The 26,442-nt window shown below is 48.1% G+C and overlaps 1 protein-coding gene across 2 annotated transcripts; it reads left to right on the top strand.

The window, feature by feature from the left end:
- Positions 1-595: 595 nt before the first annotated feature.
- tbk1 (TANK-binding kinase 1) lies at positions 596-25,685 on the top strand. 2 transcript variants are annotated; one of them, XM_023952315.2, is made up of 21 exons: positions 596-693; positions 1,189-1,346; positions 1,421-1,561; positions 2,446-2,575; positions 2,657-2,838; positions 2,909-3,069; positions 3,139-3,249; positions 22,034-22,213; positions 22,294-22,490; positions 22,567-22,625; positions 22,742-22,833; positions 23,079-23,180; positions 23,249-23,327; positions 23,650-23,771; positions 23,838-23,914; positions 23,986-24,025; positions 24,096-24,197; positions 24,271-24,367; positions 24,707-24,807; positions 24,874-24,945; positions 25,023-25,685. In XM_023952315.2, exons 2-21 carry the CDS (start codon positions 1,260-1,262, stop codon positions 25,060-25,062), a joined length of 2,172 nt encoding a protein of 723 aa, XP_023808083.1. In that variant the 5' UTR covers positions 596-693; positions 1,189-1,259; the 3' UTR covers positions 25,063-25,685. The 2 variants fall into 2 exon arrangements, with proteins under 2 accessions (XP_023808083.1, XP_023808084.1); XM_023952316.2 differs by having other exon boundaries at positions 684-888.
- Positions 25,686-26,442: the final 757 nt, after the last annotated feature.

Genomic DNA, 26,442 nt, shown 5'->3' with positions numbered 1-26,442 from the left:
AAATGTGGTTCTGCTGGTTTCTGCTGAAGGACAGAAGCTTATGAAAATCTGATGCATCAAAGTCAAACCTGCAGTGACTGGAAATGAAAACCAAACCAGGTTTCAGTTTTCATCCTCACTTTTTCAAAGTCAACTTTATTTATACAGAATTTTACTAACAGAACATGCAAACATAAATAAATTCTCTGGCACAAAAAATCGACTTAAGAAAAACAGGAGAAATCGACCAAAAACCTCATCTAACAGCTGAGCTATTTAAAGTGATCTGTCATTAATTAAAGAAACAAGACTATTGGTGCTAAAATGAGGCTGTGGGTAAAACCAGAAAATTATTCAAGATTTTAAAAAATCTTTATGTAAAAAAAAAAAATCTGTCGGTCTGCCCCAGGGCAGCTGTGGCTACAACAGTAGCTACCATCACCAAGAATGAATGAATGATGGACACACTGTCAGCACTTTGAGCGTCTGGAAAAGCGCAGATAAATCCAATCCATTATTATTATCAAAATAAATCTAAAAGTTATGAACGAATTAAAAAATTCAAACGAACTTTGGTTTTATGTCCCCAAACGCCTCTTTATGACGTAAGAGCGACCTAACCACGCCCCCACATTTGCGCACGCAGTAATTCGTCTACCAGAGTCACATGACCAGGCAGACCGGAAAAAGGGAGCTCGAGCCCCAGAAAAATCGGTAAGGAAGTAAACAATAAAAATGTAGTTTGTTCCTCGGAACCGTGTTCGTGTCTGTTCGGTTCGGTGTCTTAGTGTTCCCACGAACGGAACCCTGTCCGGGTTCGGGTTTTCCTTTCGCTGTTTATGTGAATGGCGCAGCTTTCACCGTCGAGAGTTTTGGTTCCGACCCGCGGCGTCGCGAGATTTCATGTCTGTAAGTGAAAGCCGGAACCGATCCCGGGGTTTACACCGAACCACTATCAGAGGTCCGTCCTGCTAAATCCGTCACCGCGCCGATTTCCGCTGTGGTCTCCCGGGTTGTGCCAGAAAACGAACCGAACCCGACAGCGAACCGTTACCGGACACCTGCCGTGGCATCGTGACGCCGCGTGCGCGGAACCTTTGAAGTCTCAGGCCTCGATGGGAATTTCCCAGCGTGACGTCACTGGACAGCGACTGAAAAACACAAACAAATCTCATCGGTGTTGATTGTTTTTGTTTGGTTTGCTTCCAGGAAGTGAATTGGGCGGGGCCTCTGCGTTTTCAGTAGCTGATGCTGAGGAGCGGCTGACGTCACCGATCAGGATGCAGAGTACCACCAATTACCTGTGGTTGATCTCAGACCTGCTGGGTCAGGGGGCCACGGCCAACGTGTACCGGGGGAGGCACAAGGTAGGAGAGGAGAGGGGGCGGGGCCTAATCACAGGCGTGAACGGCTGGTCCTGATTGGTGCACGTTCCTCGCAGAAAACCGGAGACCTGTACGCCGTCAAGGTCTTCAACAACCTGAGCTTCCTGCGGCCGCTGGACGTCCAGATGAGGGAGTTCGAGGTCCTGAAGAAACTCAACCACAAGAACATCGTCAAGCTGTTCGCCGTGGAGGAGGAGGTGGGTGTCAACGGCTCGCCACGGTCAGGTTCTGCACGTCCAGAACCAGGTGTAGGTACCATAACCAATCGGCTTACAACAACCGTTAGGGGTCCTTCGAGTAGTGCTGACGTCACATTATCCTTTATTCTATCATAGGCACTTTAAAATTAGGAGTGGGGTCATCTAGACCCACTAGACAGTGCTCTGAACCTTTTTTCTTCAATGATTTGTGATCTTCACTGGTGTCCATGGATTACATGAAATCTTTCCACCTTTATCCACCTTTGTCATGGTAGGGAGAACACCTCCATGGAAGGGGGGGTCATCTAAGATAGCACAAGGGTTAATGTGATTGGCTGTCCGTTGGTCAGATGACGTGTCAGACAGTGATTGGTCTGGACATACTACCATAGAAGAAGATATCATGCGGTCCGTTGTAAACAAGCAGAGCGCCGACACAGAGCGAGATTATCTTCTAAACTTTTATTATTGTTATGGTTGTTATTAAGTGCATTTGCAGACGTCAGGCAACGGTCGACCCATGAGAGGAGGCTCTGCTGCCCCCTGTGCTTCTGAAGGCCAAGACAACAGCAGTCACCAAATTAAACAGAGGGAGACATTTTACCCAGAGTTCACAGTGTCAGACGCTCCACTTCACATCACTGCGTTTTAGATGTTCTTGTTTAATAACAGAGTCTGACCAGAACCGGCTTGGTTCTGCTGGTTCTTGTTAAATTGGGCAGAAGATAAAGAACTGCTGTGGTTCATGAAGTTTAAGGAAAACCTGAAGGGGTTGGGGCTTCTTCCCCGGTGTCCCCCTCAGTGTTTGGGCGGGTGCTGATGCTCTCAGACCTCGACTGACCGCAGGTATTCAAGCGGCTGACGCCCCTCTCCCCCCGCAGTCCAACACTCGCCATAAGGTTCTGGTGATGGAGTACTGTCCGTGCGGGAGCCTCTACACGGTTCTGGAGGAGCCATCCAACGCTTACGGCCTCCCGGAGGACGAGTTCCTCATCGTTCTTCACGATGTGGGTGAGGGAACGCCGCCTGCTCCGTTTCCCTAAAGTTATCTGAGCAGCGATGAAGACACGTTTGTGCCTTCCTCCACCTCAGTGGCAGGTATGAACCACCTGAGAGAGTATGGCATTGTCCACCGCGACATCAAACCAGGGAACATCATGCGCGTCATCGGGGAGGACGGATGCTCCGTCTACAAGCTGACGGACTTCGGAGCGGCCCGGGAGCTGGAGGACGACGAGCAGTTTGTGTCTTTGTACGGCACGGAGGAGTATCTGGTGAGGGACGCACCTGCACAGGCGCGCTGTGGCCGTCCACCTCCTTTGACAGATCCTGGTGTGGTTGCAGCACCCGGACATGTACGAGCGCGCCGTGTTGAGGAAAGACCACCAGAAGAAGTACGGCGCCACTGTGGACCTGTGGAGCATCGGCGTTACCTTCTACCACGCCGCCACCGGCAGCCTCCCCTTTAGGCCATTCGAGGGGCCGCGCAGGAACAAGGAAGTGATGTAAGACGGAGCGGGACGCCCCGTCAATGCTCCAGTTGGTCCCGCCTCACTCTTGTGTTTGTGGTGCAGGTACAAGATCATCACAGAGAAACCTTCAGGGACCATTTCAGGCCATCAGAAGAGCGAAAACGGCAAGATTGAGTGGAGCACAGAGATGCCCGTGTCCTGCAGTCTGTCCAAGTGAGACGCACTCAAACACGTCAACGAGAACACGACTACATGAACACGTCTCCATGAACACGTCAATGAGAACACCTCTACACAAAACGACAACGAGAACACGTCTACACGAAGACGTCAACGATAACACGTCTCCATGAACACGTCAACGAGAACACCTCCACACGAACACAACAACGAGAACACGTTTATATGAACACGTCTACACGAAGACGTCAACAAATACACGTCTCCATGAACACCTCTACATGAACACGTCAACGAGAACATCTCTACACGAACACGACAACGAGAACACGTCAACGTGAACACCTCTACATGAACACGTCAACGAGAACACCTCTACACGAACACGACAACGAGAACAAGTCAACGAGAACACCTCTACACGAACACGACAAAGACAATGCGTCAAAGAGAAAACGTCTACACGAACACGTCAACCACAACACGTTTACACAAAGACGTCAACGAGAACACGTCTACATGAACACGTCTCCATGAACACGTCAATGAGAACACCTCTACACAAAACGACAGCGAGAACACGTCTACACGAAGACGTCAACGATAACACGTCTCCATTAACACGTCAACGAGAACACCTCCACACGAACACAACAACAAGAACACGTCTATATGAACACGTCTACACGAAGACGTCAACGATAACACGTCTCTATGAACACGTCAACGAGAACACCTTCACACGAACATGACAAAGACAATGCGTCAAAGAGAAAACGTCTACACGAACACGTCAACCAGAACACGTTTACACAAAGACGTCAACGAGAACACGTCTACATGAACACGTCTCCATGAACACGTCAATGAGAACACCTCTACACAAAACGACAGCGAGAACACGTCTACACGAAGACGTCAACGATAACACGTCTCCATGAACACGTCAACGAGAACACCTCCACACGAACACAACAACGAGAACACGTCTATATGAACACGTCTACACGAACACGTCTGTGAACACTTCAACCTGAAGACGTCTACATGAACACGTCTACACGAACACGACAACGAGAACACGTCAACGAGAACACCTCTACACGAACACGACAAAGACAACGCGTCAAAGAGAAAACGTCTACACGAACACGTCAACCAGAACACGTTTACACGAAGACGTCAACGAGAACACGTCTATATGAACACGTCAACCTGAACACGTCTACACGAACACGTCAACGAGAACACGTCTACATGAATACGCCTGTGAACACTTCAACCTGAACACGTCTACACGAACACGACTACATGAACACGTCTCCATGAACACGTCAATGAGAACACCTCTACACAAAACGACAACGAGAACACGTCTACATGAACACGTCTACACGAAGACGTCAACGATAACACGTCTCCATGAACACGTCTACAAGAACACCTTCACACGAACATGACAACGAGAACACGTCAACGAGAACACGTCTACATAAATACGCCTGTGAACACTTCAACCTGAACACGTCTACACGAACACGTCAACGAGAACACGTCTACACGAACACAACAACGAGAACACGTCTACATGAACACGTCTGTGATCACTTCAACCTGAACACGTCTACACGAACACGTCAACGTGAACACCTCTACATGAAAACGTCAACGAGAACACCTTTACAAGAACACAACGAGAACATGTCTACATGAACACGTCTGTGAACACTTCAACCTGAACACGTCTACACGAACACGTCAACGTGAACACCTCTACATGAACACGTCAACGAGAACACCTCTACACGAGTACAACAACGAGAACACGTCTATATGAACACGTCTACACGAAGACGTCAACGATAACACGTCTCCATGAACACGTCAACGAGAACACCTTCACACGAACATGACGAGAACACGTCAACGAGAACACGTCTACATGAACACGTCTGTGAACACTTCAACCTGAACACGTCTACACGAACACGTCAACGAGAACACGTCTACACGAACACGACAACGAGAACACGTCTACACGAACACGACAACGAGAACACGTCAACGTGAACACCTCTACATGAACACGTCAACGAGAACACCTCTACACGAACACGACAACGAGAACACCTCCACACGAACACAACAACGAGAACACGTCTATATGAACACGTCTACACGAAGACGTCAACAAATACACGTCTCCATGAACACCTCTACATGAACACGTCAACGAGAACACCTCTACACGAACACGACAACGAGAACACGTCAACGTGAACACCTCTACATGAACACGTAAAGGAGAAGACTTCTACACGAACACGACAACGAGAACAAGTCAACGAGAACACCTCTACACGAACACGACAAAGACAATGCGTCAAAGAGAAAACGTCTACACGAACACGTCAACCAGAACACGTTTACACGAAGACGTCAACGAGAACACGTCTACATGAACACGTCTCCATGAACACGTCAATGAGAACACCTCTACACAAAACGACAGCGAGAACACGTCTACACGAAGACGTCAACGATAACACGTCTCCATGAACACGTCAACGAGAACACCTCCACACGAACACAACAACGAGAACACGTCTATATGAACACGTCTACACGAAGACGTCAACGATAACACGTCTCTATGAACACGTCAACGAGAACACCTTCACACGAACATGACAACGAGAACACGTCAACGAGAACACGTCTACATGAACACGTCTGTGAACACTTCAACCTGAACACCTCTACATGAACACGTCTACACGAACACGACAACGAGAACACGTCAACGAGAACACCTCTACACGAACACGACAAAGACAACGCGTCAAAGAGAAAACGTCTACACGAACACGTCAACCAGAACACGTTTACACGAAGACGTCAACGAGAACACGTCTATATGAACACGTCAACCTGAACACGTCTACACGAACACGTCAACGAGAACACGTCTACATGAATACGCCTGTGAACACTTCAACCTGAACACGTCTACACGAACACGACTACATGAACACGTCTCCATAAACACGTCAATGAGAACACCTCTACACAAAACGACAACGAGAACACGTCTACATGAACACGTCTACACGAAGACGTCAACGAGAACACGTCTACATGAATACGCCTGTGAACACTTCAACCTGAACACGTCTACACGAACACTTCAACCTGAACACGTCTACACGAACACGTCAACGAGAACACGTCTACACGAACACAACAACGAGAACACGTCTACATGAACACGTCTGTGAAAACTTCAACCTGAACACGTCTACACGAACACGTCAACGTGAACACCTCTACATGAAAACGTCAACGAGAACACCTTTACAAGAACACAACGAGAACACGTCTACATGAACACGTCTGTGAACACTTCAACCTGAGCACGTCTACACGAACACGTCAACGTGAACACCTCTACATGAACACGTCAACGAGAACACCTCTACACGAGTACAACAACAAGAACACGTCTATATGAACACGTCTACACGAAGACGTCAACGATAACACGTCTCCATGAACACGTCAACGAGAACACCTTCACACGAACATGACGAGAACACGTCAACGAGAACACGTCTACATGAACACGTCTGTGAACACTTCAACCTGAACACGTCTACACGAACACGTCAACGAGAACACGTCTACACGAACACGACAACGAGAACACGTCAACGTGAACACCTCTACATGAACACGTCAACGAGAACACCTCTACACGAACACGACAACGAGAACACCTGTGCACGAACACGACAACGAGAACACCTGTGCACGAACACGACAAAGACAACGCGTCAAAGAGAAAACGTCTACACGAACACGTCAACGAGAACACGTCTACACGAAGACGTCAACGAAAACACGTCTACATGAACACGTCTATATGAACACGTCAACCTGAAAACGTCTACATGAACACGTCAACGAGAACACCTCTACACGAACACGTCAACGAGAACACGTCTACACGAACACATCAATGAGAACACGTCAACGAGAAAACCTCTACATGAACACGACAATGAGAACACGTCAAAGAGAAAACCTCTACACGAACACGTCAACGAGAACACGTCTACATGAACACGTCTATATGAACACGTCAACATGAACACGTCCAAACGAACACGTCAGCGAGAAAACGTCCACATGAACACGTCAACGAGAACACCTCTACATGAACACGTCAACGAGAACACGTCTACACGAACACGTCAACGAGAACACGTCTACACGAACACGTCAATGAGAACACCTCTACACGAACACGTCAACGAGAACACCTCTACACGAACACGTCAACGAGAACACCTCTACACGAACACGTCAACGAGAACACCTTTACACGAACACGTCAACGAGAACACCTCTACACGAACACGTCAACGAGAACACCTTTACACGAACACGTCAACGAGAACACCTCTACACGAACACGTCAACGAGAACACCTCTACACGAACACGTCAACGAGAACACCTTTACACGAACACATCAATGAGAACACCTCTACACGAACACGTCAACGAGAACACGTCTACATGAACACGTCTATATGAACACGTCAACATGAACACGTCCACACGAACACGTCAGCGAGAAAACGTCCACATGAACACGTCAACGAGAACACCTCTACATGAACACGTCAACGAGAACACGTCTACACGAACACGTCAACGAGAACACGTCTACACGAACACGTCAACGAGAACACCTCTACACGAACACGTCAACGAGAACACCTCTACACGAACACGTCAACGAGAACACCTTTACACGAACACATCAATGAGAACACGTCAACGAGAAAACCTCTACATGAACACGTCAACGAGAACACGTCAACAAAAACACCTGTACACGAACACAACAACGAGAACACGTCTACACGAACACGTCAACGAGAACACGTCTACACGAACACGTCAACGAGAACACCTCTACACGAACACGTCAACGAGAACACCTCTACACGAACACGTCAACGAGAACACCTCTACACGAACACGTCAACGAGGACACCTTTACACGAACACAACAATGAGAACACGTCAACGAGAAAACGTCTACATGAACACGTCAACGAGAACACCTCTACACGAACACGACAACGAGAACACCTGTGCACGAACACGACAAAGACAACGCGTCAAAGAGAAAACGTCTACACGAACACGTCAACGAGAACACGTCTACACGAAGACTTCAACGAAAACACGTCTACATGAACACGTCTATATGAACACGTCAACCTGAACACGTCTACATGAACATGTCTATATGAACACGTCAACATGAACACGTCCACACGAACACGTCAGCGAGAAAACGTCCACATGAACACGTCAACGAGAACACCTCTACACGAACACGTCAACGAGAACACCTCTACACGAACACGTCAACGAGAACACCTTTACACGAACACATCAATGAGAAAACGTCAACGAGAAAACCTCTACATGAACACGTCAACGAGAACACGTCAACGAAAACACCTGTACACGAACACAACAATGAGAACACGTCCACATGAACACGACAACGAGAACACCTGTGCACGAACACGACAACGAGAACACCTGTGCACGAACACGACAAAGACAACGCGTCAAAGAGAAAACGTCTACACGAACACGTCAACGAGAACACCTTTACACGAACACGTCAACGAAAACACCTTTACACGAACACATCAATGAGAACACGTCAACGAGAAAACCTCTACATGAACACGTCAACGAGAACACGTCAACGAAAACACCTTTACACGAACACATCAATGAGAACACGTCAACGAGAAAACCTCTACATGAACACGTCAACGAGAACACGTCAACGAAAACACCTGTACACGAACACAACAATGAGAACACGTCCACATGAACACGTCAACGAGAACACCTCTACACGAACACGACAACGAGAACACCTGTGCACGAACACGACAACGAGAACACCTGTGCACGAACACGACAAAGACAACGCGTCAAAGAGAAAACGTCTACACGAACACGTCAACGAGAACACCTTTACACGAACACGTCAACGAAAACACCTTTACACGAACACATCAATGAGAACACGTCAACGAGAAAACCTCTACATGAACACGTCAACGAGAACACGTCAACGAAAACACCTGTACACGAACACAACAATGAGAACACGTCCACATGAACACGTCAACGAGAACACCTCTACATGAACACGTCAACGACAACATCTCTACACGAACACGACAACGAAAACACGTCAACGTGAACACCTCTTCATGAACACGTCAACGAGAACACCTCTACACGAACACGACAACGAGAACAAGTCAACGAGAACACCTCTACACGAACACGACAAAGACAATGCGTCAAAGAGAAAACGTCTACACGAACACGTCAACCACAACACGTTTACACAAAGACGTCAACGAGAACACGTCTACATGAACACGTCTCCATGAACACGTCAATGAGAACACCTCTACACAAAACGACAGCGAGAACACGTCTACACGAAGACGTCAACGATAACACGTCTCCATGAACACGTCAACGAGAACACCTCCACACGAACACAACAACGAGAACACGTCTATATGAACACGTCTACACGAAGACGTCAACGATAACACGTCTCTATGAACACGTCAACGAGAACACCTTCACACGAACATGACAAAGACAATGCGTCAAAGAGAAAACGTCTACACGAACACGTCAACCAGAACACGTTTACACAAAGACGTCAACGAGAACACGTCTACATGAACACGTCTCCATGAACACGTCAATGAGAACACCTCTACACAAAACGACAGCGAGAACACGTCTACACGAAGACGTCAACGATAACACGTCTCTATGAACACGTCAACGAGAACACCTTCACACGAACATGACAACGAGAACACGTCAACGAGAACACGTCTACATGAACACGTCTGTGAACACTTCAACCTGAACACATCTACATGAACACGTCTACACGAACACGACAACGAGAACACGTCAACGAGAACACCTCTACACGAACACGACAAAGACAACGCGTCAAAGAGAAAACGTCTACACGAACACGTCAACCAGAACACGTTTACACGAAGACGTCAACGAGAACACGTCTATATGAACACGTCAACCTGAACACGTCTACACGAACACGTCAACGAGAACACGTCTACATGAATACGCCTGTGAACACTTCAACCTGAACACGTCTACACGAACACGACTACATGAACACGTCTCCATAAACACGTCAATGAGAACACCTCTACACAAAACGACAACGAGAACACGTCTACATGAACACGTCTACACGAAGACGTCAACGAGAACACGTCTACATGAATACGCCTGTGAACACTTCAACCTGAACACGTCTACACGAACACGTCAACGAGAACACGTCTACACGAACACAACAACGAGAACACGTCTACATGAACACGTCTGTGAACACTTCAACCTGAACACGTCTACACGAACACGTCAACGTGAACACCTCTACATGAAAACGTCAACGAGAACACCTTTACAAGAACACAACGAGAACACGTCTACATGAACACGTCTGTGAACACTTCAACCTGAACACGTCTACACGAACACGTCAACGTGAACACCTCTACATGAACACGTCAACGAGAACACCTCTACACGAGCGCAACAACGAGAACACGTCTATATGAACACGTCTACACGAAGACGTCAACGATAACACGTCTCCATGAACACGTCAACGAGAACACCTTCACACGAACATGACGAGAACACGTCAACGAGAACACGTCTACATGAACACGTCTGTGAACACTTCAACCTGAACACGTCTACACGAACACGTCAACGAGAACACGTCTACACGAACACGACAACGAGAACACGTCAACGTGAACACCTCTACATGAACACGTCAACGAAAACACCTCTACACGAACACGACAACGAGAACACCTGTGCACGAACACGACAACGAGAACACCTGTGCACGAACACGACAAAGACAACGCGTCAAAGAGAAAACGTCTACACGAACACGTCAACGAGAACACCTCTACACGAACACGTCAACGAGAACACGTCTACACGAACACATCAATGAGAACACGTCAACGAGAAAACCTCTACATGAACACGACAATGAGAACACCTCTACACGAACACGTCAACGAGAACACGTCTACACGAACACATCAATGAGAACACGTCAACGAGAAAACCTCTACATGAACACGACAATGAGAACACGTCAAAGAGAAAACCTCTACACGAACACGTCAACGAGAACACGTCTACATGAACACGTCTATATGAACACGTCAACATGAACACGTCCACACGAACACGTCAGCGAGAAAACGTCCACATGAACACGTCAACGAGAACACCTCTACATGAACACGTCAACGAGAACACGTCTACACGAACACATCAATGAGAACACGTCAACGAGAAAACCTCTACATGAACACGACAATGAGAACACGTCAAAGAGAAAACCTCTACACGAACACGTCAACGAGAACACGTCTACATGAACACGTCTATATGAACACGTCAACATGAACACGTCCACACGAACACGTCAGCGAGAAAACGTCCACATGAACACGTCAACGAGAACACCTCTACATGAACACGTCAACGAGAACACGTCTACACGAACACGTCAACGAGAACACGTCTACATGAACAAGTCAATGAGAACACCTCTACACGAACACGTCAACGAGAACACCTCTACACGAACACGTCAACGAGAACACCTCTACACGAACACGTCAACGAGAACACCTTTACACGAACACATCAATGAGAACACCTCTACACGAACACGTCAACGAGAACACCTTTACACGAACACGTCAACGAGAACACCTCTACACGAACACGTCAACGAGAACACCTCTACACGAACACGTCAACGAGAACACCTTTACACGAACACATCAATGAGAACACCTCTACACGAACACGTCAACGAGAACACGTCTACATGAACACGTCTATATGAACACGTCAACATGAACACGTCCACATGAACACGTCAGCGAGAAAACGTCCACATGAACACGTCAACGAGAACACCTCTACATGAACACGTCAACGAGAACACGTCTACACGAACACGTCAACGAGAACACGTCTACACGAACACGTCAACGAGAACACCTCTACACGAACACGTCAACGAGAACACCTCTACACGAACACGTCAACGAGAACACCTTTACACGAACACATCAATGAGAACACGTCAACGAGAAAACCTCTACATGAACACGTCAACGAGAACACGTCAACAAAAACACCTGTACACGAACACAACAACGAGAACACGTCTACACGAACACGTCAACGAGAACACGTCTACACGAACACGTCAACGAGAACACCTCTACACGAACACGTCAACGAGAACACCTCTACACGAACACGTCAACGAGGACACCTTTACACGAACACAACAATGAGAACACGTCAACGAGAAAACGTCTACATGAACACGTCAACGAGAACACCTCTACACGAACACGACAACGAGAACACCTGTGCACGAACACGACAAAGACAACGCGTCAAAGAGAAAACGTCTACACGAACACGTCAACGAGAACACGTTTACACGAAGACTTCAACGAAAACACGTCTACATGAACACGTCTATATGAACACGTCAACCTGAACACGTCTACATGAACATGTCTATATGAACACGTCAACATGAACACGTCCACACGAACACGTCAGCGAGAAAACGTCCACATGAACACGTCAACGAGAACACCTCTACATGAACACGTCAACGAGAACACGTCTACACGAACACGTCAACGAGAACACCTCTACACGAACACGTCAACGAGAACACCTCTACACGAACACGTCAACGAGAACACCTTTACACGAACACATCAATGAGAACACGTCAACGAGAAAACCTCTACATGAACACGTCAACGAGAACACGTCAACGAAAACACCTGTACACGAACACAACAATGAGAACACGTCCACATGAACACGTCAACGAGAACACCTTTACACGAACACGTCAACGAGAACACCTTCACACGAACACATCAATGAGAACACGTCAACGAGAAAACCTCTACATGAACACGTCAACGAGAACACGTCAACGAAAACACCTGTACACGAACACAACAATGAGAACACGTCCACATGAACACGTCAACGAGAACACCTCTACATGAACACGTCAACGACAACATCTCTACACGAACACGACAACGAGAACACGTCAACGTGAACACCTCTTCATGAACACGTCAACGAGAACACCTCTACACGAACACGACAACGAGAACAAGTCAACGAGAACACCTCTACACGAACACGACAAAGACAATGTGTCAAAGAGAAAACGTCTACACGAACACGTCAACCACAACACGTTTACACAAAGACGTCAACGAGAACACGTCTACATGAACACGTCTCCATGAACACGTCAATGAGAACACCTCTACACAAAACGACAGCGAGAACACGTCTACACGAAGACGTCAACGATAACACGTCTCCATGAACACGTCAACGAGAACACCTCCACACGAACACAACAACGAGAACACGTCTATATGAACACGTCTACACGAAGACGTCAACGATAACACGTCTCTATGAACACGTCAACGAGAACACCTTCACACGAACATGACAAAGACAATGCGTCAAAGAGAAAACGTCTACACGAACACGTCAACCAGAACACGTTTACACAAAGACGTCAACGAGAACACGTCTACATGAACACGTCTCCATGAACACGTCAATGAGAACACCTCTACACAAAACGACAGCGAGAACACGTCTACACGAAGACGTCAACGATAACACGTCTCCATGAACACGTCAACGAGAACACCTCCACACGAACACAACAACGAGAACACGTCTATATGAACACGTCTACACGAACACGTCTGTGAACACTTCATCCTGAAGACGTCTACATGAACACGTCTACACGAACACGACAACGAGAACACGTCAACGAGAACACCTCTACACGAACACGACAAAGACAACGCGTCAAAGAGAAAACGTCTACACGAACACGTCAACCAGAACACGTTTACACGAAGACGTCAACGAGAACACGTCTATATGAACACGTCAACCTGAACACGTCTACACGAACACGTCAACGAGAACACGTCTACAGGAATACGCCTGTGAACACTTCAACCTGAACACGTCTACACGAACACGACTACATGAACACGTCTCCATGAACACGTCAATGAGAACACCTCTACACAAAACGACAACGAGAACACGTCTACATGAACACGTCTACACGAAGACGTCAACGATAACACGTCTCCATGAACACGTCTACAAGAACACCTTCACACGAACATGACAACGAGAACACGTCAACGAGAACACGTCTACATAAATACGCCTGTGAACACTTCAACCTGAACACGTCTACACGAACACGTCAACGAGAACACGTCTACACGAACACAACAACGAGAACACGTCTACATGAACACGTCTGTGATCACTTCAACCTGAACACGTCTACACGAACACGTCAACGTGAACACCTCTACATGAAAACGTCAACGAGAACACCTTTACAAGAACACAACGAGAACATGTCTACATGAACACGTCTGTGAACACTTCAACCTGAACACGTCTACACGAACACGTCAACGTGAACACCTCTACATGAACACGTCAACGAGAACACGTCTACACGAACACGTCAACGAGAACACCTCTACACGAACACGTCAACGAGAACACCTCTACACGAACACGTCAACGAGAACACCTTTACACGAACACATCAATGAGAACACGTCAACGAGAAAACCTCTACATGAACACGTCAACGAGAACACGTCAACGAAAACACCTGTACACGAACACAACAATGAGAACACGTCCACATGAACACGTCAACGAGAACACCTTTACACGAACACGTCAACGAGAACACCTTCACACGAACACATCAATGAGAACACGTCAACGAGAAAACCTCTACATGAACACGTCAACGAGAACACGTCAACGAAAACACCTGTACACGAACACAACAATGAGAACACGTCCACATGAACACGTCAACGAGAACACCTCTACATGAACACGTCAACGACAACATCTTTACACGAACACGACAACGAGAACACGTCAACGTGAACACCTCTTCATGAACACGTCAACGAGAACACCTCTACACGAACACGACAACGAGAACAAGTCAACGAGAACACCTCTACACGAACACGACAAAGACAATGCGTCAAAGAGAAAACGTCTACACGAACACGTCAACCACAACACGTTTACACAAAGACGTCAACGAGAACACGTCTACATGAACACGTCTCCATGAACACGTCAATGAGAACACCTCTACACAAAACGACAGCGAGAACACGTCTACACGAAGACGTCAACGATAACACGCCTCCATGAACACGTCAACGAGAACACCTCCACACGAACACAACAACGAGAACACGTCTATATGAACACGTCTACACGAAGACGTCAACGATAACACGTCTCTATGAACACGTCAACGAGAACACCTTCACACGAACATGACAAAGACAATGCGTCAAAGAGAAAACGTCTACACGAACACGTCAACCAGAACACGTTTACACAAAGACGTCAACGAGAACACCTCCACACGAACACAACAACGAGAACACGTCTATATGAACACGTCTACACGAACACGTCTGTGAACACTTCATCCTGAAGACGTCTACATGAACACGTCTACACGAACACGACAACGAGAACACGTCAACGAGAACACCTCTACACGAACACGACAAAGACAACGCGTCAAAGAGAAAACGTCTACACGAACACGTCAACCAGAACACGTTTACACGAAGACGTCAACGAGAACACGTCTATATGAACACGTCAACCTGAACACGTCTACACGAACACGTCAACGAGAACACGTCTACAGGAATACGCCTGTGAACACTTCAACCTGAACACGTCTACACGAACACGACTACATGAACACGTCTCCATGAAAACGTCAATGAGAACACCTCTACACAAAACGACAACGAGAACACGTCTACATGAACACGTCTACACGAAGACGTCAACGATAACACGTCTCCATGAACACGTCTACAAGAACACCTTCACACGAACATGACAACGAGAACACGTCAACGAGAACACGTCTACATAAATACGCCTGTGAACACTTCAACCTGAACACGTCTACACGAACACGTCAACGAGAACACGTCTACACGAACACAACAACGAGAACACGTCTACATGAACACGTCTGTGATCACTTCAACCTGAACACGTCTACACGAACACGTCAACGTGAACACCTCTACATGAAAACGTCAACGAGAACACCTTTACAAGAACACAACGAGAACATGTCTACATGAACACGTCTGTGAACACTTCAACCTGAACACGTCTACACGAACACGTCAACGTGAACACCTCTACATGAACACGTCAACGAGAACACCTCTACACGAGTACAACAACGAGAACACGTCTATATGAACACGTCTACACGAAGACGTCAACGATAACACGTCTCCATGAACACGTCAACGAGAACACCTTCACACGAACATGACGAGAACACGTCAACGAGAACACGTCTACATGAACACGTCTGTGAACACTTCAACCTGAACACGTCTACACGAACACGTCAACGAGAACACGTCTACACGAACACGACAACGAGAACACGTCTACACGAACACGACAACGAGAACACGTCAACGTGAACACCTCTACATGAACACGTCAACGAGAACACCTCTACACGAACACGACAACGAGAACACCTCCACACGAACACAACAACGAGAACACGTCTATATGAACACGTCTACACGAAGACGTCAACAAATACACGTCTCCATGAACACCTCTACATGAACACGTCAACGAGAACACCTCTACACGAACACGACAACGAGAACACGTCAACGTGAACACCTCTACATGAACACGTAAAGGAGAAGACTTCTACACGAACACGACAACGAGAACAAGTCAACGAGAACACCTCTACACGAACACGACAAAGACAATGCGTCAAAGAGAAAACGTCTACACGAACACGTCAACCAGAACACGTTTACACAAAGATGTCAACGAGAACACGTCTACATGAACACGTCTCCATGAACACGTCAATGAGAACACCTCTACACACAACGACAGCGAGAACACGTCTACACGAAGACGTCAACGATAACACGTCTCCATGAACACGTCAACGAGAACACCTCCACACGAACACAACAACGAGAACACGTCTATATGAACACGTCTACACGAAGACGTCAACGATAACACGTCTCTATGAACACGTCAACGAGAACACCTTCACACGAACATGACAACGAGAACACGTCAACGAGAACACGTCTACATGAACACGTCTGTGAACACTTCAACCTGAACACCTCTACATGAACACGTCTACACGAACACGACAACGAGAACACGTCAACGAGAACACCTCTACACGAACACGACAAAGACAACGCGTCAAAGAGAAAACGTCTACACGAACACGTCAACCAGAACACGTTTACACGAAGACGTCAACGAGAACACGTCTATATGAACACGTCAACCTGAACACGTCTACACGAACACGTCAACGAGAACACGTCTACATGAATACGCCTGTGAACACTTCAACCTGAACACGTCTACACGAACACGACTACATGAACACGTCTCCATAAACACGTCAATGAGAACACCTCTACACAAAACGACAACGAGAACACGTCTACATGAACACGTCTACACGAAGACGTCAACGAGAACACGTCTACATGAATACGCCTGTGAACACTTCAACCTGAACACGTCTACACGAACACGTCAACGAGAACACGTCTACACGAACACAACAACGAGAACACGTCTACATGAACACGTCTGTGAACACTTCAACCTGAACACGTCTACACGAACACGTCAACGTGAACACCTCTACATGAAAACGTCAACGAGAACACCTTTACAAGAACACAACGAGAACACGTCTACATGAACACGTCTGTGAACACTTCAACCTGAACACGTCTACACGAACACGTCAACGTGAACACCTCTACATGAACACGTCAACGAGAACACCTCTACACGAGCGCAACAACGAGAACACGTCTATATGAACACGTCTACACGAAGACGTCAACGATAACACGTCTCCATGAACACGTCAACGAGAACACCTTCACACGAACATGACGAGAACACGTCAACGAGAACACGTCTACGTGAACACGTCTGTGAACACTTCAACCTGAACACGTCTACACGAACACGTCAACGAGAACACGTCTACACGAACACGACAACGAGAACACGTCAACGTGAACACCTCTACATGAACACGTCAACGAGAACACCTTTACACGAACACGACAACGAGAACACCTGTGCACGAACACGACAACGAGAACACCTGTGCACGAACACGACAAAGACAACGCGTCAAAGAGAAAACGTCTACACGAACACGTCAACGAGAACACGTCTACACGAAGACGTCAACGAAAACACTTCTACATGAACACGTCTATATGAACACGTCAACCTGAACACGTCTACATGAACACGTCAACGAGAACACCTCTACACGAACACGTCAACGAGAACACGTCTACACGAACACATCAATGAGAACACGTCAACGAGAAAACCTCTACATGAACACGACAATGAGAACACGTCAAAGAGAAAACCTCTACACGAACACGTCAACGAGAACACGTCTACATGAACACGTCTATATGAACACGTCAACATGAACACGTCCACACGAACACGTCAGCGAGAAAACGTCCACATGAACACGTCAACGAGAACACCTCTACATGAACACGTCAACGAGAACACGTCTACACAAACACGTCAACGAGAACACGTCTACACGAACACATCAATGAGAACACCTCTACACGAACACGTCAACGAGAACACGTCTACATGAACACGTCTATATGAACACGTCAACATGAACACGTCCACACGAACACGTCAGCGAGAAAACGTCCACATGAACACGTCAACGAGAACACCTTTACACGAACACATCAATGAGAACACCTCTACACGAACACGTCAACGAGAACACCTTTACACGAACACGTCAACGAGAACACCTCTACACGAACACGTCAACGAGAACACCTCTACACGAACACGTCAGCGAGAACACCTTTACACGAACACATCAATGAGAACACCTCTACACGAACACGTCAACGAGAACACGTCTACATGAACACGTCTATATGAACACGTCAACATGAACACGTCCACACGAACACGTCAGCGAGAAAACGTCCACATGAACACGTCAACGAGAACACCTCTACATGAACACGTCAACGAGAACACGTCTACACGAACACGTCAACGAGAACACGTCTACACGAACACGTCAACGAGAACACCTCTACACGAACACGTCAACGAGAACACCTCTACACGAACACGTCAACGAGAACACCTTTACACGAACACATCAATGAGAACACGTCAACGAGAAAACCTCTACATGAACACGTCAACGAGAACACGTCAACAAAAACACCTGTACACGAACACAACAACGAGAACACGTCTACACGAACACGTCAACGAGAACACGTCTACACGAACACGTCAACGAGAACACCTCTACACGAACACGTCAACGAGAACACCTCTACACGAACACTTCAACCTGAACACGTCTACACGAACACGTCAACGAGAACACGTCTACACGAACACGACAACGAGAACACGTCAACGAGAACACCTCTACACGAACACGACAACGAGAACACCTGTGCACGAACACGACAAAGACAACGCGTCAAAGAGAAAACGTCTACACGAACACGTCAACGAGAACACGTCTACACGAAGACGTCAACGAAAACACGTCTACATGAACACGTCTATATGAACACGTCAACCTGAACACGTCTACATGAACACGTCTATATGAACACGTCAACATGAACACGTCCACACGAACACGTCAGCGAGAAAACGTCCACATGAACACGTCAACGAGAACACCTCTACATGAACACGTCAACGAGAACACGTCTACACGAACACGTCAACGAGAACACCTCTACACGAACACGTCAACGAGAACACCTCTTCACGAACACGTCAACGAGAACACCTTTACACGAACACATCAATGAGAACACGTCAACGAGAAAACCTCTACATGAACACGTCAACGAGAACACGTCAACGAAAACACCTGTACACGAACACAACAATGAGAACACGTCCACATGAACACGTCAACGAGAACACCTTTACACGAACACGTCAACGAGAACACCTTTACACGAACACATCAATGAGAACACGTCAACGAGAAAACCTCTACATGAACACGTCAACGAGAACACGTCAACGAAAACACCTGTACACGAACACAACAATGAGAACACGTCCACATGAACACGTCAACGAGAACACCTTTACACGAACACGTCAACGAGAACACCTTTACACGAACACAACAATGAGAACACGTCAACGAGAAAACGTCTACATAAACACGTCAACGAGAACACCTCTACACGAACACGACATGAAAAAACGTCTTCACCAGGGGTGTCAAACATACGGCCCGCGGGCCGTATGCGGCTTGCCAGGTGGTTTAGTCCAGCCCACACATGAAGAGCAAACAGCATAAGCATGTTTAAAAAAGAAAGCACGTTTCTAGTCCATTCCTGTGGCGAGTTATGATTTTTTAAAGAAATAACCAAAATGCGCACTTCTGCCACTAGGGGGAGCAAAGGAAAAGCAAAACACGTGAAACATCATGCTTGCGCCGTGCCAAGCGTGCCAAAAGTAAAATCCTAACGGCTCTGCTTCTGGGTAAGATGCAGTTTGTTTCCCTGTGAGCCTAAAGGCTGTTGTGTTGCTATAAGAATGATCAGTATGACACAATAATGACCAAAATGTTGTCAAAAAGAAGTGGATTGCTGAGCTTTCCAGGAAAATGGACAGTTTTCTTTTTAGGCAGGGTGTTTCATTTTTTTTGCGCAGCCCCTCTTGAGTTTATTATCGGGATTGCTTCAGTGTCAGATGTAAAATATTCAGTCAGTACAAAACTGAATAGACCTTTTTCTTTTAAGAGAAATTCATTTTATTTGAGATCCATTGGCCTCTGTGAATGAATGTGTAATAATAAGTGATTAGGTTACCATGTTGGTTGAGGCATTTTTTCCAACTGAGTTAATAAACAAAAACAATGCTGTTATTTTGTTTTTATGTTACCGGTCCGGCCCACTTAAGATCAGACGGGTTGAATGTGGCCCCCGAACCATGAGTTTGACACCCCTGGTCTACACGAACACGTCAACGAGAAAACGTCTATATTAAGACAAGATAATACTGTCTTGATCCCAGCTTGGGTAACTGGGTTGTTGCAGCGACTGTATAAAGACTCAATAGAAACAAACGAACAATGTCAACAAAAACACATCAACAATCATGTCAACAGATCAATTCAACACGATCTTGTTGACATGAACATCTCCATACAACCATGTCAACACAGTCATGTCAGCCTGAAGATGCGAACACCCACTTTCTGGTTCTGGCTCTGTGGCTTCGCTCCGTCTGTTATTGCTGGTCTGTCCGCTGAGGCTGGATCCTCGTATGGAACTTCGTAGGACTGTCTAGAACCCGACTGGATGTCCATGTTTCTTCAGGGGTCTTCAGAGCCTGCTGACCCCCGTCCTCGCCAACATCCTGGAGGCGGATCAGGAGAAGTGTTGGGGCTTCGACCAGTTTTTCGCAGAGACCAACGACATCCTGCACAGAACCGTGGTTTACATCTTCAGCCTGCAGCAGGCCACCCTGCACCACATCTACATCCACGAGTACAACACGTGAGAAGACGCGCCGCCCCGCCTCCAGTGGCACCCGTAGCTACTGTGTGTGACCACCGCGGTTTCCTGTCCGTCCACAGGGCGGCGCTGTTCCAGGAGCTGCTGTGCCGCAGGACCAGCATCCCTCTGCACAACCAGGAGCTGTTGTACGAAGGCCGCCGCCTCCTGCTGGACCCCAACAGGCAGGCCAAGAGTTTCCCCAGGACGTCCAGAGACAACCCCATCATGCTGGTCAGCCGCGAGTCTGTGGCCACCGTAGGACTCATCTTTGAAGACCGTAAGAGCAGAGGAGGTCTTGGCCAGCCGGTCCGGATTCCCGGTGGGCAGCTGACTGTCGGCTTTTGTCTCCACAGCCAGTCCTCCCAAAGTCCAGCCTCGCTATGACCTGGACCTGGACGCCAGCTATGCTAAGGTACATCAACTCCCCAAGGGGGGGGGGCACTTCAGGTTCCCCTGCTGGGTTCCGGTCCACTTCAGTCCACCCCTGTGTCGGGCTGCTCCCCCACCATGTGACTCTTGTTTGTTCAGACTTTTGCAGGAGACGTGGGACATCTCTGGAAAACCTCGGAGTCTCTGCTGGTTTACCAGGAACTGGTGCGGAAAGGAGTCCGGGGTCTGATGTGAGTCCAGAGCTCAGAAGTCCCTTCTGTCCACGTCCTCCAAGCTGTTCAATAAAGTTTATTCAAGACCGATGTCACTGAGTGGATCCCACATGTGCATGCGGCGTCTGCTCGTCTTCTCCCGCCCGTCTATAAATGTCTGGTCTGGTCTGATGGATGTTTTTGTTTCCAGGTTCTTTCTGTCGGTTGACCTCCAACATTCTGGTTCTCAACGTTCTCCGTTCTTTTTGTCTGTCCTCGCTCAGCGAGCTCATGAAGGAGGACTACAGCGAGATCCTGCACAAGAAGGCGGAGGTTTTCTACCTGTGCAGCTGCTGCTCCCAGATGCTGGAGAAGACGGAGCAGCTGTGAGACTCCGCCCCCTCCTGCAGGTTTGGTGACCCTTCCATGACCAGCTAACCGGTGTGAACTGCAGGTTCGAGGTGCTGATGCAGGCCAGCATGCTGTCGTTGGAGTATGACGAGGTGTCAGACATGCACAAGAAGGTGGTCAGGGTGAGTGCGTCCCCCTCCCTCCAGCTTCCCCACAGGACGCCTTCTGATTGGCCGAAACACTTCAGGAAACATTTCAATAAACAATCTGGATTTAACAGAAATGTAAACATTGACTAACGGAGAATCCTTTTATCTGAAATGATGGCGTGAAGCGCCTGGGAGCTCTCTGTGATTGGTCAGTTCCTCTGACATCACATGAGCTCTGCTATAGTCCTCCCCAGTACAGAAATGTCCTGACAAAAACAAGTTTGGAAAAGTGGTGCGGCTGTGGGCGGAGCCTGAGCGCGTCAGCTGCATGTCTGAGGTTGAGGCGTGTCTGCAGATCTCCGGCTCGCTGGATCCAGTGGAGCGGAACATGCAGGACGTGAAGAGCAAGTTCCTCCCCGGAGGCCTGCTGAACGACGGCTGGACGCAGCAAGTGGGGACGCACCCCGAGGACAGGAAGTAAGGCTGCGCGTTAGTGTGTGCGTGTCCGTTTGCATGTGTGTGACCCCACTCTTCTGTCGGCAGCGTGGAGAAGATCAAAGTCCTTCTGGACTCCATCACCGCCATCTACCAGCAGTTCAAGAAGGACAAGGCGGAGCGGCGTGAGTCTCAGCAGATGCAGGTTTCAGAGGGTTCAGCGCTTTGACGCTCATGACCTTTGGTGTGTCTGCAGGTCTGCCGTACAACGAGGAGCAGATCCACAAGTTTGACAAGTGAGTCCCTCCTCCCCCTTTGTTCCCGCCGCCCGCCAATGAGCGCGCTCAGTCTGACTCTGTCCTGCAGGCAGAAGCTGGTTCTCCACGCCAGCAAAGCCCGATCTCTGTTCACCGAGGAGTGCGCCATGAAGTACCGCCTCTTTATCTCCAAGAGCGAGGAGTGGATGAGGTACGTCTCCTCTGCTCCGATTGGCTGCCGTGTTAAGGAGCTGGTTAAAGACTGAGTCTGCGTCTGGCTGCAGGAAGATCCATCAGGTGAGGAAGCAGCTGCTCAGCCTGTCCAGTCAGCTGATCAGCATCCAGAAGGAGGTGACCATTCTGATGGAGAGAAACATCAAGGTAAAAACCCGGACCTAAAGATCCTCCTAAAAGTGGATCTAAAGTCCACATCCAACCCCGGCCTCGTCGGCTCACACCCCCATCCTGATCTGATCTGATCTGATCTGATCAAGATCAGTCTGTCCGAGACAGAGACCAGCGTTCTGTGAGGAAGAACCGAACTTCAAACCGGGTTCTAGTTTCATGTTCTGGCAGGAAATGTCTCAAAGCACTGAAACCTCCACACATGACAAATCGCATCTGAGCTGTGGCAGTGTGAAGCACGGCGGGGGAGGGTTCCTGATGCGGGCGGTTCTGCCGTCACCTGAGCCGTGTGAGAACTGAGCGTTTTTGTTGCAGCTGCAGGAGCTCCTCCCCCAGAAGGTTCTCCCTCTGGTGTCCAGCGGGATGAAACCTCAGGCGTACCTGAGCCAGAACACGCTGGTGGAGATGACTCTGGGGTGAGTCTTCCTCCTCCTCCTCCTCCTCCTCCTGTTCCAGTCTGACTGCATGTTGTTGCTGTTCAGGATGAAAAAGCTGAAGGAGGAGATGGAGGGCGTGGTCAAGGAGCTGGCAGAGAACAACCACTTCCTAGAGAGGTCAGACTTCTGCCGCCGTGCACATTTGAAATGTCCTGGTGGTCAGTGAACGCACCACGGTGCTGTTGGCTCTGCAGGTTCGGGACGCTGACGCTGGACGGAGGCCTGCGAGGCTGAAGGAGCTCCCTGGACAGGCGTGAGGAGCATCGGGCCGAGCCGGACGTCTCGTTTCCACACAGACCTCCAGAGGGCGCCGCCTGTCCTGATGGGAGGGGGCGAGCTCCTCTGCTGCGACGGCGTTCAGAGGGCTCGCCACCAACGTGCAGACACCATTTTAGATTTAGTTTTAAACATAAACAAATATTTTGGGTCTTTTCAAGAGTCTAGCGCCGCCACAAACTGCAGCCCGTCAGAATGTTCTTCACCCAAACGTTCCTCCTCTGGAAACAGGAACGTTTGGGAACGCCGTAGGGAATGACTCCAAATCACTGTAAATTGACAAAAGTCACAACTGAAGCAGCTCTTCAGGAAAAGCATGCTGGGATTTTTCTGACTTTCCTCCTAACGCTTCCTTAAGTTAATCACCAGGTCGTTTAAGGCGGAGCTTAACTCTGCTGCCACAAATGTTCCTTTGATGGTTCAAATCCCTTCAGATGTTTGTTCTGTGATTCTCTACCAGACAATCGACGTTTCTGTTCAGATCCAGCTGGACGGTGAAGCAGAGGATTGTGGGACCTGGGTGTCTGTTCGTGTGGTTTCAGAATGTAAACCGCCTGTAAATAAAACGGTCCATAAATGGAGACGAGTCCTCATTCCAGGTTCTTTCCTCATGGGGACAGAAGCATGCAGAAGAGCGCCCCCTACCTTTAGGTAACTGAATGTAGACCATAAACATGTAGGAGGGGGCAGCTGCAGAGAACCAGTCTATGCTAACATTCTGACGCTTCAAGCCTCCATTTTCAGGGGGAGGCTTGTTTGAGGTTCCCTTAACTCCACTCAGAACCGAGTCTGACCCAGTCCAGAAGGCCAGGAAGAACATCTACAGTCAGAACCTGAAGGAGGTGTGGAGTTTAGGCGTGCGGGGGGCGTGTCCCTAAAGTCACATGTCTGTGAGGAGCTGTGAAACACTGTATGTTCTCTTTGTTAGTCTAACCTTTATTGAAACGACGATGGCGTAGACGTGACCACGTTTCCCTCTTTCTCCTCGCCGCTTTGCTGCTGTTGGTTTCCCAAAATGTCCTCGTCCTGCGGTTGTCGTGGCAACAGGCTGCGACAGCAAAGAGTGTAGACTAACTGGAGTGAGTGACCCCGCCCCCTGGCGCTCCAAACAGGAAGTACTTGCAGACAGAGAAATGAACAGCGGTTGCTCCGTCACTCTCCGTCATGAGAACCGTTCTGGATCTGATCTCTGTTTTCTTCAAACATGTTCTTGATAATCTTTTCTACGGGTGATGTCACCACTGCTCAGTCCAGTTCCCTTATACAGTCAACGTAAAGCAGCCAATCACAGGAGAGGGGGCGTGGTTTCACTGGACTTGCTGAGAGCATTAGGATGAG

This window comes from Oryzias latipes, chromosome 23 (genome assembly GCF_053564925.1).
Source record: "Oryzias latipes strain Hd-rR chromosome 23, Olatipes_Hd-rR_3.1".
Classification (NCBI taxonomy): Eukaryota; Metazoa; Chordata; class Actinopteri; order Beloniformes; family Adrianichthyidae; genus Oryzias; species Oryzias latipes.
Note: the sequence above shows the minus strand (reverse complement) of the source record. Positions and strands in the feature narration are given on the sequence as shown.